Source organism: Oxyura jamaicensis, chromosome 20 (assembly GCF_011077185.1).
Source record: "Oxyura jamaicensis isolate SHBP4307 breed ruddy duck chromosome 20, BPBGC_Ojam_1.0, whole genome shotgun sequence".
In the NCBI taxonomy this organism is placed as follows: Eukaryota; Metazoa; Chordata; class Aves; order Anseriformes; family Anatidae; genus Oxyura; species Oxyura jamaicensis.
In genome coordinates, this window is record NC_048912.1 from 15363385 (window position 1) to 15377337 (window position 13953).

The window sequence follows — 13953 nt, forward strand, 5'->3', positions numbered from 1 at the left end:
GCCCCGCGGGCTGCGCCCCGTCCCGCGGTGTCAGGCGGCGCGTGCGCGATGCGAGCGGCCGCGACTTTTCTGGCAGCCCTCGCCCCGCCGGGCCCCCGCGGGCGCTTTGTGGCGCCCAGGCCCGGGCCGCCCGCGTCACTTCCGGCACGGGGGAGCGGGGAGGCGCCCGGCTGGGCCCGGGGCGGCGGCGGCACCCGGGGGGGCTGGGCCCGATCCCGGTCCCGTGACGGCCCCCGGGGGCCTGGGCCCGGGCCCGATCCCGGCCCCGTGACGGCGCCGGGCGCTGCCGCGGCCCCGCCATGGCCGTGTTCGAGACCCCCCGGGAGGCCTTCGGCGCCCTGCGGCCCGCCTGCGTGCGGCTGACCCAGGCGCAGACCGCCGAGAACGTGGCGCTGCTGCGGGCCCGGCTGGCGGCGGTGGGCGCGGCGGCGCTGCAGGAGCTGCAGGAGTACGTCCTCTTCCCGCTGCGCCTCGCCCTCGCCTCGCCCGGGCCCCGGCGGGAGCGGCTGGCGCAGAGCGCGGCGCGGGGCCTGGCCGCGGTGCTGGGCGCCACCCGCCTGCGGGGCCCGGGGCTCCTGCGGGAGCTGCTGGCCGAGCTCTGCGCCTGCCTCGCCGCCGGGACCGACAGCGCACCGGGACCGGCCCCGGTGCCGGCCTCGGAGGAGCTGAAGCTGGCCGTGGGGGAGGCGCTGCACGCCCTGATCCATTCCGCCGACGGGGACGTCATCTTGTCGCTGTACCGGCCGTCGGCCCTGCACCTCCTGGGGTTCACCGTGTCTCTGCTCCTGCGCCTGGCGGAACAAGAAAGAGCAAAGCAGGTCAAGATCTGCGCCCTGAAGTGTCTGCAGGCCCTGATCCTGCGGTGTGAGTGCCAGCAGCACAGGCGGCTGCGTGAAGACGAGGAACAGCAATGTGGGGATTTGTTCGCTTCGTTTCTGCCTGGCGTTTCTATGGCGCTGTCTCGAGTTATTACCGCAGACATCAAACAAGGTCACGGAACCACCGTCGCTGCCATCAGAGTGTTTTATCAGGTGGTTGGTTTGGTCATGGCTGATGAACAGCTAGCCAGGATCACAGAGAATAAAGAGAAGCCGTCGGTGGAACCAAGTGGAATATCAAAAGTGCTGGTCCACAGAGGACCTGACTGGAGTAAAAATACCGCAGAAAAACTCTCTCTCCTCTTACACAGAATTGTTGAACATTCTTCAGTTCACTCGCACTGGAAAGTGAGACTGGAGCTGGTGGAACTTGTCCACCACTTAGTGAGGAACTGCAGGCAGTCACTGGTGGACTCGTTCACTCATCTTCTAAAGGCCTTGGTCGGGCTGGTTAACGATGAAAACAGCGAAGTCCAACGCAGATGTAACGAGGTTCTGCAGCACATTGCAGAGCAGCAGCTGGTAGCACACAACAGGGCTCTTGCTGATGTTCTCTCAGAGAACCTCCATTCCCTCGCCACGGCTCTGCCTCGCCTGATGAACTCTCAGGATGACACGGGCAAGTTTGCCACTTTGAGCTTATTGCTTGGCTACCTGAAGCTGCTGGGCCCCAAGGTTAACATTGTCCTCAACTCCGCATCCCACCTCCACCGCCTGTCCAAAGCACTGATGCAGGTTCTGGAGCTGGACGTGACAGATGTGAAGATCGTGGAAGACAGGCGCTGGGGCTGTGGGAGCGGGTACGAGGGCTCCTTGCAGAATGGTGTGCAGAAGGGCAGATGCCAGAAGAAATACTTCCGCTTCTTCACGGAGGAAAAAGTTTTCCAGCTCCTTCAGCAAGTTTGCCGTGTTCTTGGCTACTACGGAAACCTCTACTTGCTCGTGGATCATTTCATGGGGCTGTACAGCGAGTCTGCCATGTACCGAAAGCAGGCTGCAATGGTCCTCAATGAGCTGATTGCAGGAGCCGCTGGCCTAGGGGTGGACGTACTTCAGGAAAGGGAAGTTCCACTGGGCGTGGATGATCTCAAAGGGTCCATAACGTCCATTCTTGATGAGTACACAGACCAGGCAAACTGGTATTTAGTCACCAGCATCGATGCGGAAGGAACCAGCCACGAGCTCCCCGTGAATCACTCAGGACTTGCTGCCCTCCCGGGGGCTGCGTGCGGCAGCGTTCCGCCACCCCCAGACCCAAGTTTAACAACGCGCACCATGAACAGCAACATCTGGCAGATCTGCATCCAGCTGGAAGGGGTCGGCTGCTTCGCTGCGGTCCTCGGGAAAGAATTCCGGTTGCTGCTGCTGTCAGCTCTCTACCCGGTGTTGGAAAAGGCCGGAGACAAGACTCTGCTCATCAGCGAGACGGCGATGGGAGCGCTGGCGGACATCTGCGAGGCCTGCGGTTACGACTCCGTGCAGCGTTTGATTAATGAGAACTCTGACTACCTGGTGAACGGGATTTCTCTGAACCTGCGCCATTTGGCCTGTCAGCCGCACGCGTCCCAGGTGCTGGACACTATGCTGAGGCACTCAGATGCCAGCTTGCTGCCGCTGGTGGAAGACGTTATCCAGGATGTCCTGTCGACGCTAGATCAGTCGTACAATCACCAGGCTTCCACCTTCCTCGGGGTCCTCTCCTCGCTAACGGCAGCGCTAGGTACCTAAGCGATGTTCAGTGTTAGTGTAGCCGAGGGCACAGCACGATGACAGCTTTGCCTTGCTTGTGGGCCAGTGCTTAAGCAAAGGTTGTCAGCTGCGTCCGCTCTCCACATGCAGGTTCTGTTTGGCCTGCAGAGCTGCAGGAGCGTGGCCTGTAGTGGCTCAGCCAGGGTGGGTGCGCTCCTCCCAGAAGCGCCCCGTAGAAGCGCTCAGGGAGCATTGCTGCATCCAGCAGGGCTTTAAGAGCGTGCGCCATCGGGGAGGTCACGGTGACGGGACAGCTGGTGCCTGCTCTGTAGCTCAATCCCACGAGACTCGAGAGGCATATTCTGCTCCCAAGGAACCCGTGGTAGCTTGCTGACCTGCAGGAAGGGACCACAGTGCTCGGTGACATCTCAGTTCCTCTTTTGCAGTCAAGTGGTTCGGACCGTCCTGCAGCGAGGAACCGCAGCGAAGGCAGGCTGCTGAGTGGCAGAGCGGGACTTTGGGCCAGGTGCAGCCGGCGGTAACAAGGCAAGAAGTGGAGCAATTCTTCCTCGGCTATGTCAGACAGAAGCAGGTTGCAGAGGGCAATGTTTCTGACTCTGGTGATGAGGAGGCAGGTCGGTACCGTGCGTGACTGACTCAGTGTCTTCAGCTTAGAGAAAGACGGTGACCTGGGAGGCTTCCTTTTGGCGGGTGGGGGGGGTAGAACTGGGTTGAAAGACTAACATGCTCACTGTAGTCTCAGATCTGCTTTGAGCTGACTGTAGCTCACGTGAGGTGCCGCTCGGTGTTCTTGCTTTGTTCTGTGCTTACAGGGAGGAAAAAAAAACGTTTGCAGATCGAGGCTTGGTCTAGCCCTAAGCCATAAAAACACTGGGTACTCTGCCACTCGTAAGAGGCACGTGGGGTTCAGGACCCAAACTTGCCTCTTTGCAGAATCCTACTGCATCTTCCTCAGCTTCTCTTGGGAATCTCTGTACCATTTTCTCCTGGCTAATAATGCTGCTGCTTCCTTCCCACCTTGCCTTGAAAGGCCCTGCAGACATTCATGTAGGGAGCTTTCGAGTCTTTACTGGGCTATGCCGAAATCCTGACCTTTAAATACTTCATCTTTAAATATCCCAGCTTTCATTTTCAGTAAAAATCAATGGAAAATAACTCTGGGGTGAAGGGAGACTGCAAATGTCACACCAATTGCATTGTCCAGTAAAGAAAGCAAAACTTCCCCAGTCCCACAGCCTGAATCTGCCACTGAACCCACAGAGCTCAAGCCTACCTATTCATAGCTAAGCATGCTCAAAAATGCCAAAGGTCTGAACTGGGAATTTGCAGAGCGGTTTTGTGTCTGTGTTGTGATCTCCCAGAATTTCCAAGTCATTTTCATGGCTTCAGTACCAGTTTTGTCTTCCAGATGAGGTTCCCCTCGTTGCTAAACCTGAGCCAAGCAACTCTGACACAGAAGGAGAAACTCCTCTGCCAAGCCATGCCCAGCTGGCCAAAGACGTGATGGAGAGGTGCATCCACTTGCTGTCTGACAGCAACCTCCGTGTGCGGCTGAAGGTGAGCGAACGCCGGCTTTGAGGGGACAGGTGGTGCCCGCGGAGGGGGCTGGTAGCTCCGCAGCATGTACATGGTGCACGTCGGGGCTCCTGCTGCCGTATGCCTTTCAGGACAGCCCCACCACGTGTTGGCAAGAAACAGGGAGGCAGGTTGCTGAAGGCAGTCTGTGTCAGAACGGCAGCCAGGCTGAGCGCCATCTGAAGGGTGGCTTCATGGCAGGCACCTTTCCTCGGTGCCCACGACAGTCGGGTCTCGTGCCTCAGCCCGAGGTGAAGGAAGGAGAAGCATCTTTCTCCCATCCTCCCTCCTCAGGCTGTAGTGCACAGACTGAACGTTTCAGAAGTGCTGGGGTTATGATAAGCAGGGCTAAAAGCCTGTCTCTTTTTTTTTTTTTTTTTAAGTTATGAAAATCCTTTGAAGGTGTCCTCCTTTTAAACTGCAAAGCAAGACAGAAAATGCAGCAGTGAGGCGTAACCCAGATTCTGAGCGCAGCAGCCCCAGTCCTACAAGGTGATCTCGGTGCTGTGCAACAGCAGCAGTAGGGTCCTAGTGCACAGCGCAGCCTGCAGAACCTGGCTGGGAACTGGGCCCTGGTTCCAGCCTGGCCCCACAGCACGGCACCGGGCTATGTCCCTGGGCTGCTTGGCGCTTTCAGAGCGGGCCTGTGCTCCGTGCTCTGTTCAGTTATCCCAGCTCATGCTGAGGTGAAACTGATCCCTCTTGGATTAGAGCCCTTCTTCCTTGCTCCCTGCTGTGATGCTGGGCCCCCACACGAATGGCTGGTGCTGGCACTGCAGCACCTGAAGGTTTGCCATCTGCCCCCCGTGCACAGGTCCTGGACGTGCTGGAGCTCTGCGTAACCGTGCTACATCCTCACAGAAACCACCTGCTTCCCATGGCTCATCGTGTCTGGCCAGCGCTCGTCACCCGGCTGATCAGCGATGACCCTCTGGCAGTGCTGAGAGCCTTCAAGGTACAGCAGTGAGTCTTTGCCAGCAGCCTTCAAGCTGGTGCTTCGAAGGCAAGCAGCTCGGGCCCTGCTGTGGCCAGTGAGAGAAACGCTGAGTTTGGGGAGTGTTTTTTTTTTTTTCATGTTGTTCAGAACACAGGGTCACCACCCTGCACTGGGTGGGCTCGTACCACTCTTAACCACAGCTTGTCCACAGATAAAAGCTTGACTCTGTTCCTGGGGGAAACAGCAGTATTTGTAGTTATTGCAGGGAAGAGGAGGTGGTTCTTTGACCACCTGAGCAGCTGACTGTCAGAGGCATTATGTGGTACAACCTGCCCTTGCTGGAACTCCAGTCTCAGTAACCCCCTCTGGAAGGCTTAGACTGAAGAGAAGGGAATGTTTAGCAATTGAGGCATTGGCAGGGGAGGGGAGAGGTTAAGCAAAGACTTAGCCTCATAATAACACTTTAAAAGAGTTCCTGGCCATGTCTTCCGACAGCATTCTCTTCCTGAAACACAAGTTAAACAATAAAACATGATGCCGAGGTTGACAGCCCCAGAGTTTCACAGGGCTTCCTGTGCTGTGCAGAATGAAATTCATTTTCAAATCCTTCAGTGAGAATAAAAGGAAAGATTTGATTCCCCAGATTCAAGAAGGCAGGCACTAGAATTTCAGAGCGCCTGCCCTGAAAAGAAGGACAAGATCACTGCATAAAAACTAACTCTTGGAAAGTTCAAAGGATAATTACTGTTAACATTGCCTTTGGGTTTTGTTGTGAGAAGTCCCTGTGAGTGTTACCTTCCTACATCTGAGGACAGTAAACACAGTGTCAGTATAAGCCAAACACAACGTAACCAGGCTCTCAGTCCCACCCACTAAGGCCACTTAGCAGAACGTTAGTGAAATCCAAGAGAGAGCCACGTTCTGGCCACTTGGGTGAGCCCTGTAGATTCCCCCCTTCGTTTTCATGCCTGTTTAAGGCCATTCTCTCGGCCTGTTTGGATTTTATCCTGAGGCACAGCAGTAGTGCTGGGTGCCCTATGCTGTAGTGCATTGGCCTTCCTGTTACATGGCATGGTACTGGTGGGCTGTTGCCACCACGTAGGTGATTTAATTTTAGTAGCATCTTCCATCAGGCTCCTTCAGCAGTTCTCAGTAGGCCCTCACAAGTCAGTCGTACTTTTACCATGCTGAGGAAGGAAAGGCAGGCCCAGGAGGTTAGCAACGTGAAACTGAAGAGCAAGAAGCAGCTCCATCAAGCATTTGCCTTCTCCCTGATGTGGGAAGTGGTGGCAGGCGAGATCACATCGCTTTCAACTGTAAAAAATGATAATTTTTTTTATCAGAGGAGGTGCTTTATCCCCCAGCGTCACTGAAGGGTGCAGAGAACAATATTCTCAGGTAGCTTACTCACAGAGCTGTAGGTGCACTTACCCTCCAGTAACTGATGTTTCTCCGCTAGGTGCTGTGTACCCTGGCGCAAAAGTGTGGGGACTTCTTGAGACAGAGATTCTCCAAAGACGTCCTGCCTAAGCTGACCAGTTCCCTCCTTAGCCAGGCCCCAGCAAGTGCCAGAGCTGGGCCTGTGTACAGCCACACGCTTGCCTTCAAGTTACAGCTGGCTGTGTTGCAGGGACTGGGGTCTCTGTGCGAGAAGCTGGACATGGGTGAGTACCAGGGGAAGCGTCGGTTGTATGAGATCTCTGCCCAGCTTCTCCTTTCATCTTGGCTGACCAGGCCCCTCCTTGGTTCTCATCCTGCTGCTGCCCCATGGGACTGATTGTCAGATCTTCTCCAGCCTCTTCCCGCTCAGGTCCTGCCGGACCTTAACGTGTCCTCTTTCAGAGCTCTGTAAAGAGAGGCTAGTCACTCGACTCCCCAAGACACAAATGGGGAGAGAGCTTCCCAGTACGGTGCGGAATCTGACCGCTCATCTCATTTGTGCATGAGGAGTGGGTATAAAGTAGAGTGCTTGAGTTGCTGCAGCCACATCCATTGGGTCATGCTTTGTTTGTAATTGATGGAAGAACTGGAAACCAGATGAGACTGCTGGCTGACTGGTTCCATTCTGGGGCATCGAGCTGGATGACCTTTTACATGCAGCATGTCATACTCTTCCATGGAATAAAACTCTGAAATTCTTCTAGGTTAAATTTCTGGAGCTGACTTTGATGAGGGAGAGGGTTTGCTGGCTAGTTGCTGTTTTCCTGTCTCAATGCCCTTGATTGCTTTCCTAGTTCTACAGCAAGATTTTCCAGAGGAGAGGTCGTTAGAGCTCTGGGTCAGACGGTTCAAAGGCTCAGAAGCCACTTGCTGCCAATTTAGAGCAGATTCAATTAGGTGGCAGCAGCTGAGTAGGTTACCTCCTACCCTTCTTTTCTGTTCCATTCCGCAGGTGAGAGTGACCTGACTAAAGTGGCAGATGCTTGCCTGATTTACCTGAGTGCCAAGCAACCCACGAAGTTGCAAGAAGCTGCCCAGAGGTAATGTCTTTTAAATGCAGGCGTATCTGGTGTACCAGTAGTGTGGGAAGAGGGGGAGAAGGATAATCCCTTTCCTTTTGCCCCTTTCTCATTCCTTCCTCCAGCACATCTGTCCTGTAGAACAGGGTCTCTCATAGAAGTTAATCCTTGCTCTGAGAAGGCTGGGAGAGGTTAAAAGAGCATAAACAGTTCAGGTGAGCATGCATTTGCCCTGTGAAGTGTTGACAGACATACTTGACTAGTTGGTGTTCAAAATCCTGCTCAACATGTTCCTGCTGTCAGGATAAGAAATCGCTGCTGCCATATGTTGTCACCTGGAAACAAGGGCAGAGATTTTCAGCAGACAAAATGAGTCCAGTTACAGAACGCGGAAAATGAAGAAGAAAGCCGTGCATCTGTTTCTGCTGAAGGACAAGGAAGAGGCGCTCCCTCTCTGTGGCCCACCATCCCTCCCTAATGGGAGTGGCAGCCAGCTGGGAGCAGGTTCAGCAGGCACTGCGGATTTCAGAGGGCAGAATGTTAAAAAGGGAAAAGCTGTCAGCTCCCTTTCACCTGAGTGCAAGCCTCCCAGGGGTGTGCAAGGTGTGAGGAGCTTTTGTGTGGCTGGGCAGCAGCTTAGACAGAGGGAGCTCTCAGAAGCTGTAGCTGTACCTTTGTTTGTATTCCTGAGTTGGTGAGAGTCGGTTTATTTTTACCTTCGTGGCTTTTATTGCATTGCTGCAGGCTTCAGCAGCATTTGTTCTGCAGAGGGGTTCTTTGCTGTAGGCTTGCATACCCTGGACAGAATATAATGTGCATCCATGTAAGCAATGCTGGCGTGGGAAACAGAACACCAGGATTTATCTATTTGGAAACTTAAGCTTTTAAATCATTAACAAAGCAGGCTGAAGAGCTGTGTAATTTCCACCCCACACACAACAGGGGTGGGGAGCAAATACTGAATCGGCCCAATGATGCAGCAGGGTTATCAGAAGGTGCGTTATGAAGCAAGCTCACTGCTGTTGGAGAAGGGAACAAAGCTGTCGGCAAACAGAGGTTTCTCATATATACATGTATATGTTTTTAAGAGAAAAATGCCACATTACGTTGGTCCTCCCATGCCTTTGATGCACCATACACGATGCATTTTACTGAATGAAACAGGCTTCTGTGATCAGTTATCTTTGGCCAGACACATATACGCATCATGTCTGGCCTGATACTAACCATGCATATGGTAATAACTGCAGTTTCTACAATTTCCCTACAGTCCTTGCTGTCTCCCTTTTTTAATTGTTATTATTTTAGTCCTACCTGACCTGGAGCCAGGCTGGATCGGCGCTAAACATGTCACTATCACTTTTACCTACAGTATGCGTGACTGATAGGAGGCTTCAGCTTGGAAAAGTCAGAATTAGTTTGCACCATAACAGTCAACTCTAGCACCAGGATAAGAATCACTTCTCAGCCATGCTTCAGCATCCTCTCTTAGGCTGCTTAACCTCCAGATTCCTGTAAGCTCCAGGCCTTTTCTTTGCTCTCCATGTGTCAGGCAGTAATCCTGCAACCTGACTTAGACTGTCACATGTAGGGCCCTTTGCATCGAGGCAAGGGCAAATTATCAGCCTTCTACATGGAATTTTCTGCATTTTAAATGCTTCTAAAAGCAGATAGAACAGAACTAATCTTAGCCACAGCCTGAGTGCCAACATACATCACACAACTCAGCTTTATCACTACAGAAATCATGCAAAGCAGAGGGATGCTTGGAATCAGCTTGCCATATTGATTTATACTAAGTGGCCCTTGCTCACCTTTTTGGATTCTTACACAACTCATGAGCTGCGACCTGCCAGGAGGAAGGTTAGCGCTTACAAAGTCACCTGTAGTCATTGCAGGGAGTTACTGCAGCTAAGTTTGACTTTAAAGTGAAGATTCTCTAGGTATGCAAAGGGCTGAGCAGGAATTTTGGGCCAAGGTGTCACCAAAAATAAAAATAAAAAAGAGGTACAGGGCGGGGGGATTGTCTGTCTGCCAGGAATGTTATCGTGCTCCAGGGAGGTTATTTAATCCCATTTATGGGACCCTGCAGTTTTATTAGATGAAGCAGTGGGAATAAGTAAGTGAATTTGGTAAATGCAGCTTTGTGCAATACTCAAGAGGCAAAAATAGATGCTGGGAAAAAATGAACTCCAGCATGTCCGAGAAAGAGAAAATGGGACGGGACAGTAGGCTTTATTATGGCTGCTGGTAGTATTCCAGGAGAGAAATACTACCAAAATCTTGTTTAAATTAAAAAAAAAAAAAAGAGGAGTTTGGGAATGCCAGGGAACACCAGAAACATCTTTGCCTGTACTGAAAATAAACCAACGTACCTTTGGGTAAAGTGACCGGAACCGCTTGAGCAGCTGAGGGTTGTGTTGTAGGGCCACAGCCTGGGAACAAGGTCAGGGAGGAGGAAATGGTGCTAACTGGAAGTCACATTGTGTAAAACTGAGCTTCTGATCCATTTATTAAGTGGCAACATCTCTGACAAGCTTCTCACTTTGGGGAGGAAAAAAAAAAAAAAACACACTGAAGGAAAAGAGATTAAGAAATTGTCGTTGGCCTATGTCAACACTTTACAAATAGCTCCACATTTTCTTCCAGTTTGAAGTGACTGTTTTGAAATTTACACTCCTTTTCAATAAATGTTTACAGTCTGTGAAGTTTACCATTTGACCTTTCAGTCAGCACTCCGGATAGGAATGTTTTTTCTAGGATGCTAAAATAATTTCTCCAGTTCTTACTGAAGTCTGTGCGAGCTGTTTTTAGTTAAATACCCAGCATAGCTGCAAAAGCCAGAAAGAGTTGTCCTTTTGCCAGCCTGTTCACACGGTGCTGTGACTTTACTTAGAGCTTGGGAAAATACAAGGCACCAGAACAGCCTAACTCTGCTTTGTGCCACTGGAACAAGTTGTTTAGCACAACTGGAACAAATATGCACTATTTTGGGATCTTTTTAGTTACCAAATTTGATTACACAGCATTAGACCTCTTTTGGTTTGACTGTGTAGCTTATTGGATACTTTTTGACAGCTGTTATTTGCAGGCTGGGCTGAAGTACACTAAAACAGGCACCTGCACAAGGCAAAATTCAATAAAATTATATTTAAGTAAAAAAAAGCCAAAACAGAAAACAAACCTGGATTAACCCCAGGTTTCTTTGCCATGGAAACAGGTTGCTTAGAAACTATCCAAGAGTTAGTTTGGAAGCGTTAAAGTCAAGTTGTTCTTTAAGCTGCATAGCACTCCGGGTTATCGGGAGATAATCACACACCTCGGGCCATTACGGGCACAAGAGGCAGTGGGGTTCTCCAGGGACCAGCTAATCTCTCGAGGGTTGCTCTCTCCAGACTGAGATGAGGTTGAAGACCAGGGTGTTTCCGCTGTGAATCTAAGAGTTAAAGCTGTATGTGTGCTGGCAAAGTCCATGCTGAATGCCATTCCCATGCTTACTTCCCAGCGATTCATCTTTCTTGCCCAGGACCATCCCCCAGCCATACGGAGCGAGGCTGATCCCTGTGCAGCTGCCCACCACGAGCCAGGGGACACCACCAGGGACCCGCTGCTCCCTGGCAGGCCGGCAGCTCTGTGCTCCCACCGCCACTGCCAAGCGAGCCCCAGGAGAGCGCTGGCAGCTGCCGAGGCTTGGAGAGCCAGTGCAGGGCTTTCAGCAGGTGGCAGCTCTAGACCCTGCCCTGGCAAGGCTGCCCATGCTTCTGCTCCGCCTGGCAGCCCTGGGAGGCTAGCACTTGGGGCAGGCCAGCTCTCCCTGTCCAGGTAGCATAGCTCCAATAACAGAGCGAGGGGAACAGAGACCCTTGAGTTCACCTGTGCACCACAAAGAAGGCATTTTGCACTGTTGCCAAACACAGTGATCACGTTGGAGCACGTTCAGGTTGTACTCCTCTGGAAATGACAGACAGGCTCTGCAAGCACAGGTCTCACCCGCAGAAGATGCGATCCTCTGAGTTTAGCATCCCCATGAGACCAAAGCCCAGGTCAGTTATTCACCAGCTGCTTGCTTGAGGTCAATAACACACTGTGTAGCCTAAGAACTATTTCCTGTCACTCCGTGGTAGGCTGAAACCACTGAGCTGTCTCTTGGGCACAGGAGCCATCTTAATGACTCTGTCTAATGAGCCTCCAGATCTATCGTCAGAGGCTGCAGACAATGCCAAAGCTTTCCGTAGCTGCCTATAATGACCTCCTTGGGTGCAAATCAAAAGGCCTTCTCCTTACTATTTCCTTTCTTCCCCTTGTTTTCTGAAGTGTTTTCCTCCACTTAATGCATGTGGACCCTGACAGCACCTGGCTCCTCCTGAACGAGGTCTGCTGCCCTCACCTGTACGAGCCTCCCCACGCCAGCTTGCAGCCTGTGAAGCTTCATGGGATGGGGAGGCAGCGGAATGAGTTCACTGACAACGTCCTGCTCCTGCTGGAGAAGCTGCAGCAACAGGAGAGCAGAGTGCTGCAGGCTGGCACACAAGAGGCATCTCCTGCTTGACAGACCTGCGCAGCAGCTGGCAGAGGAAAGAGAACCACCAGGATAGTTCTCACAGAAATCCTGACATTTAGGCCCTGAATCATTCCAGGGAAAACCATTGCCTGGTCTGGGGTACTGGCTGAGACACCTTACCCATGGGCAATTTTTTTATTTTTATTTTTTTTTAAGTGTATGAAAATGAGGTGGGTACCTTACCCTGATTCCTTCAGGCTTGTACTTCTCTGCACATGGTGTTGGAGGAAATCCAAGGGTCACAGCACATTTGTTTCTTCCATACAAAACATTTTTCCAGAAATTACTTCCCAGCACTTGCTTGTTGGGCGATGCCCCTTCGGCACCTTACGCACACACTTCTGACCCCCCTCACAACTGCACTGTTCTGTCCTTTTTACACCTGGAAGGTCATCTGCCAACCTGAAATGAAATTTCTTTTCTTGCCTTAACCTTCCAGGAGAGGCATAAGTTTTAGGTACATTAGAAATCCTTTTCTGATATTAACTGATACTAAAAACAAGAATTAAATGCATTGCCAGTTAATTCCTCACCAGTATTGCTGAGGAGAATGGCATCCCCATATCCCCATAGAAATACTGAAGCTCCTCCCTTACAGTTTGCAAAAGCTGGCCAAATGAATTGTGCTGCTTAATCCTCACTGTTGAGCTGTGAGTGTTTTTAAGAAAACGGCCAGCCTTGATTTAGTTATTTAAGAATCCCCCTTATTCCCAGATTACAGCTATTTTGTGCAGGCTGTTTCTCAGACCTGTCAGGTTTTTAACACCCACCCCAAGATGAAGCGTCTGCCCCTGCCCCAGGACAGCTTACCTGGTGGGTGCCCGCCAGGTCAGATGGCGACATTTGGTGTGAGCACGTTGGTGCTGTGCTGGTTGCCCGAGAGGGCGCAGTGCCGTGCAGCAAGTGGGGGAGCAGATGAATCTGCAAGTCCTGCTTTGCCCCTGCCAAGAGACTTCCAGAAGCACAGCACAGCCTCACCGCTCGCTCACCTGGAAGCTGCGCTGCGGCACTCCCCAGCCCCACATCCTCTGGGCTCCTACAGCGAGGCTTTCTGCAAGTGCTTTCTTTGCTCTCAGACCACGCCGTGCCCTGGATTCGTCAGCCTCACCCAGGGTGACTTCTGGCAGCCGGCTACGTTCAGACAGATGCTTGTGAAAGTTTTATGCTAGTAAAGTGAAAAGACAGAGCTTGACTATGAATTTGGAAGCAAGCTGAGAAATACAAAAACCAGTGCAATAAACTAAATATTAAAGGGAACAGCCTTTGTGCATTTCTGTTGGGGATCCCAGGTGAGCATCCAGAAGGCATCTCAGCTGTTGGGACCGAGGGGCTGCTGCTGATGCTCCTGCACACCCCTCATTGGAGGTGGCTTCCCCTCATCTTCCTGTTCTTACTTAGACTTTATTCCTGGCTGTTTTTCCCAGGACGACACAGCCTGGTGGCTTTGTTCCAAGTAGGACAAGGCTGCAGTTCAGCTTTCACCCCTTATGATTTTTAAAATAGATATCCAGTGCTTAACATTGGGCTGCATTTCGTAGAAGGAGCCACTCAGAGCTGATCTGACGGGAAGATGGGAGAAGCGGGCAGGTGAAATATATTGCCTTTGGTCTCCAAAGCGCTCCTGGGGTTGCTGCAGAATTTTCTAGATCATTGTAGCACTTTATAAAATGCCTCTGTCAGGTGCAGGCGTTGCATCAGACCGGCATCAGACGAATCAGCAGCACCGCGATGGCACTCGCTGCTCCTGCCCGAGCCATCTGTTCGGTCTCTCCACCCACAGCTTCTCCCTGCCCTCCCTGTAGCCAGCAGTATGGGGCTGTCACGGGCTGTGCC

The 13953-nt window shown here is 52.0% G+C and overlaps 1 protein-coding gene across 2 annotated transcripts; it reads left to right on the forward strand.

Annotated features, from left to right (window-relative positions):
* Positions 1-173: 173 nt before the first annotated feature.
* TTI1 (TELO2 interacting protein 1) lies at positions 174-13377 on the forward strand. Of its 2 annotated transcripts, none has more exons than XM_035343781.1 (8): positions 174-192; positions 226-2598; positions 3014-3202; positions 3997-4145; positions 4978-5118; positions 6560-6764; positions 7493-7580; positions 11874-13377. In XM_035343781.1, exons 2-8 carry the CDS (start codon positions 300-302, stop codon positions 12106-12108), a joined length of 3306 nt encoding a protein of 1101 aa, XP_035199672.1. In that variant the 5' UTR covers positions 174-192; positions 226-299; the 3' UTR covers positions 12109-13377. The 2 variants fall into 2 exon arrangements, with proteins under 2 accessions (XP_035199672.1, XP_035199673.1); XM_035343782.1 differs by lacking the exon at positions 11874-13377 and adding an exon at positions 7685-10724.
* The last annotated feature ends 576 nt before the right edge of the window (positions 13378-13953 follow it).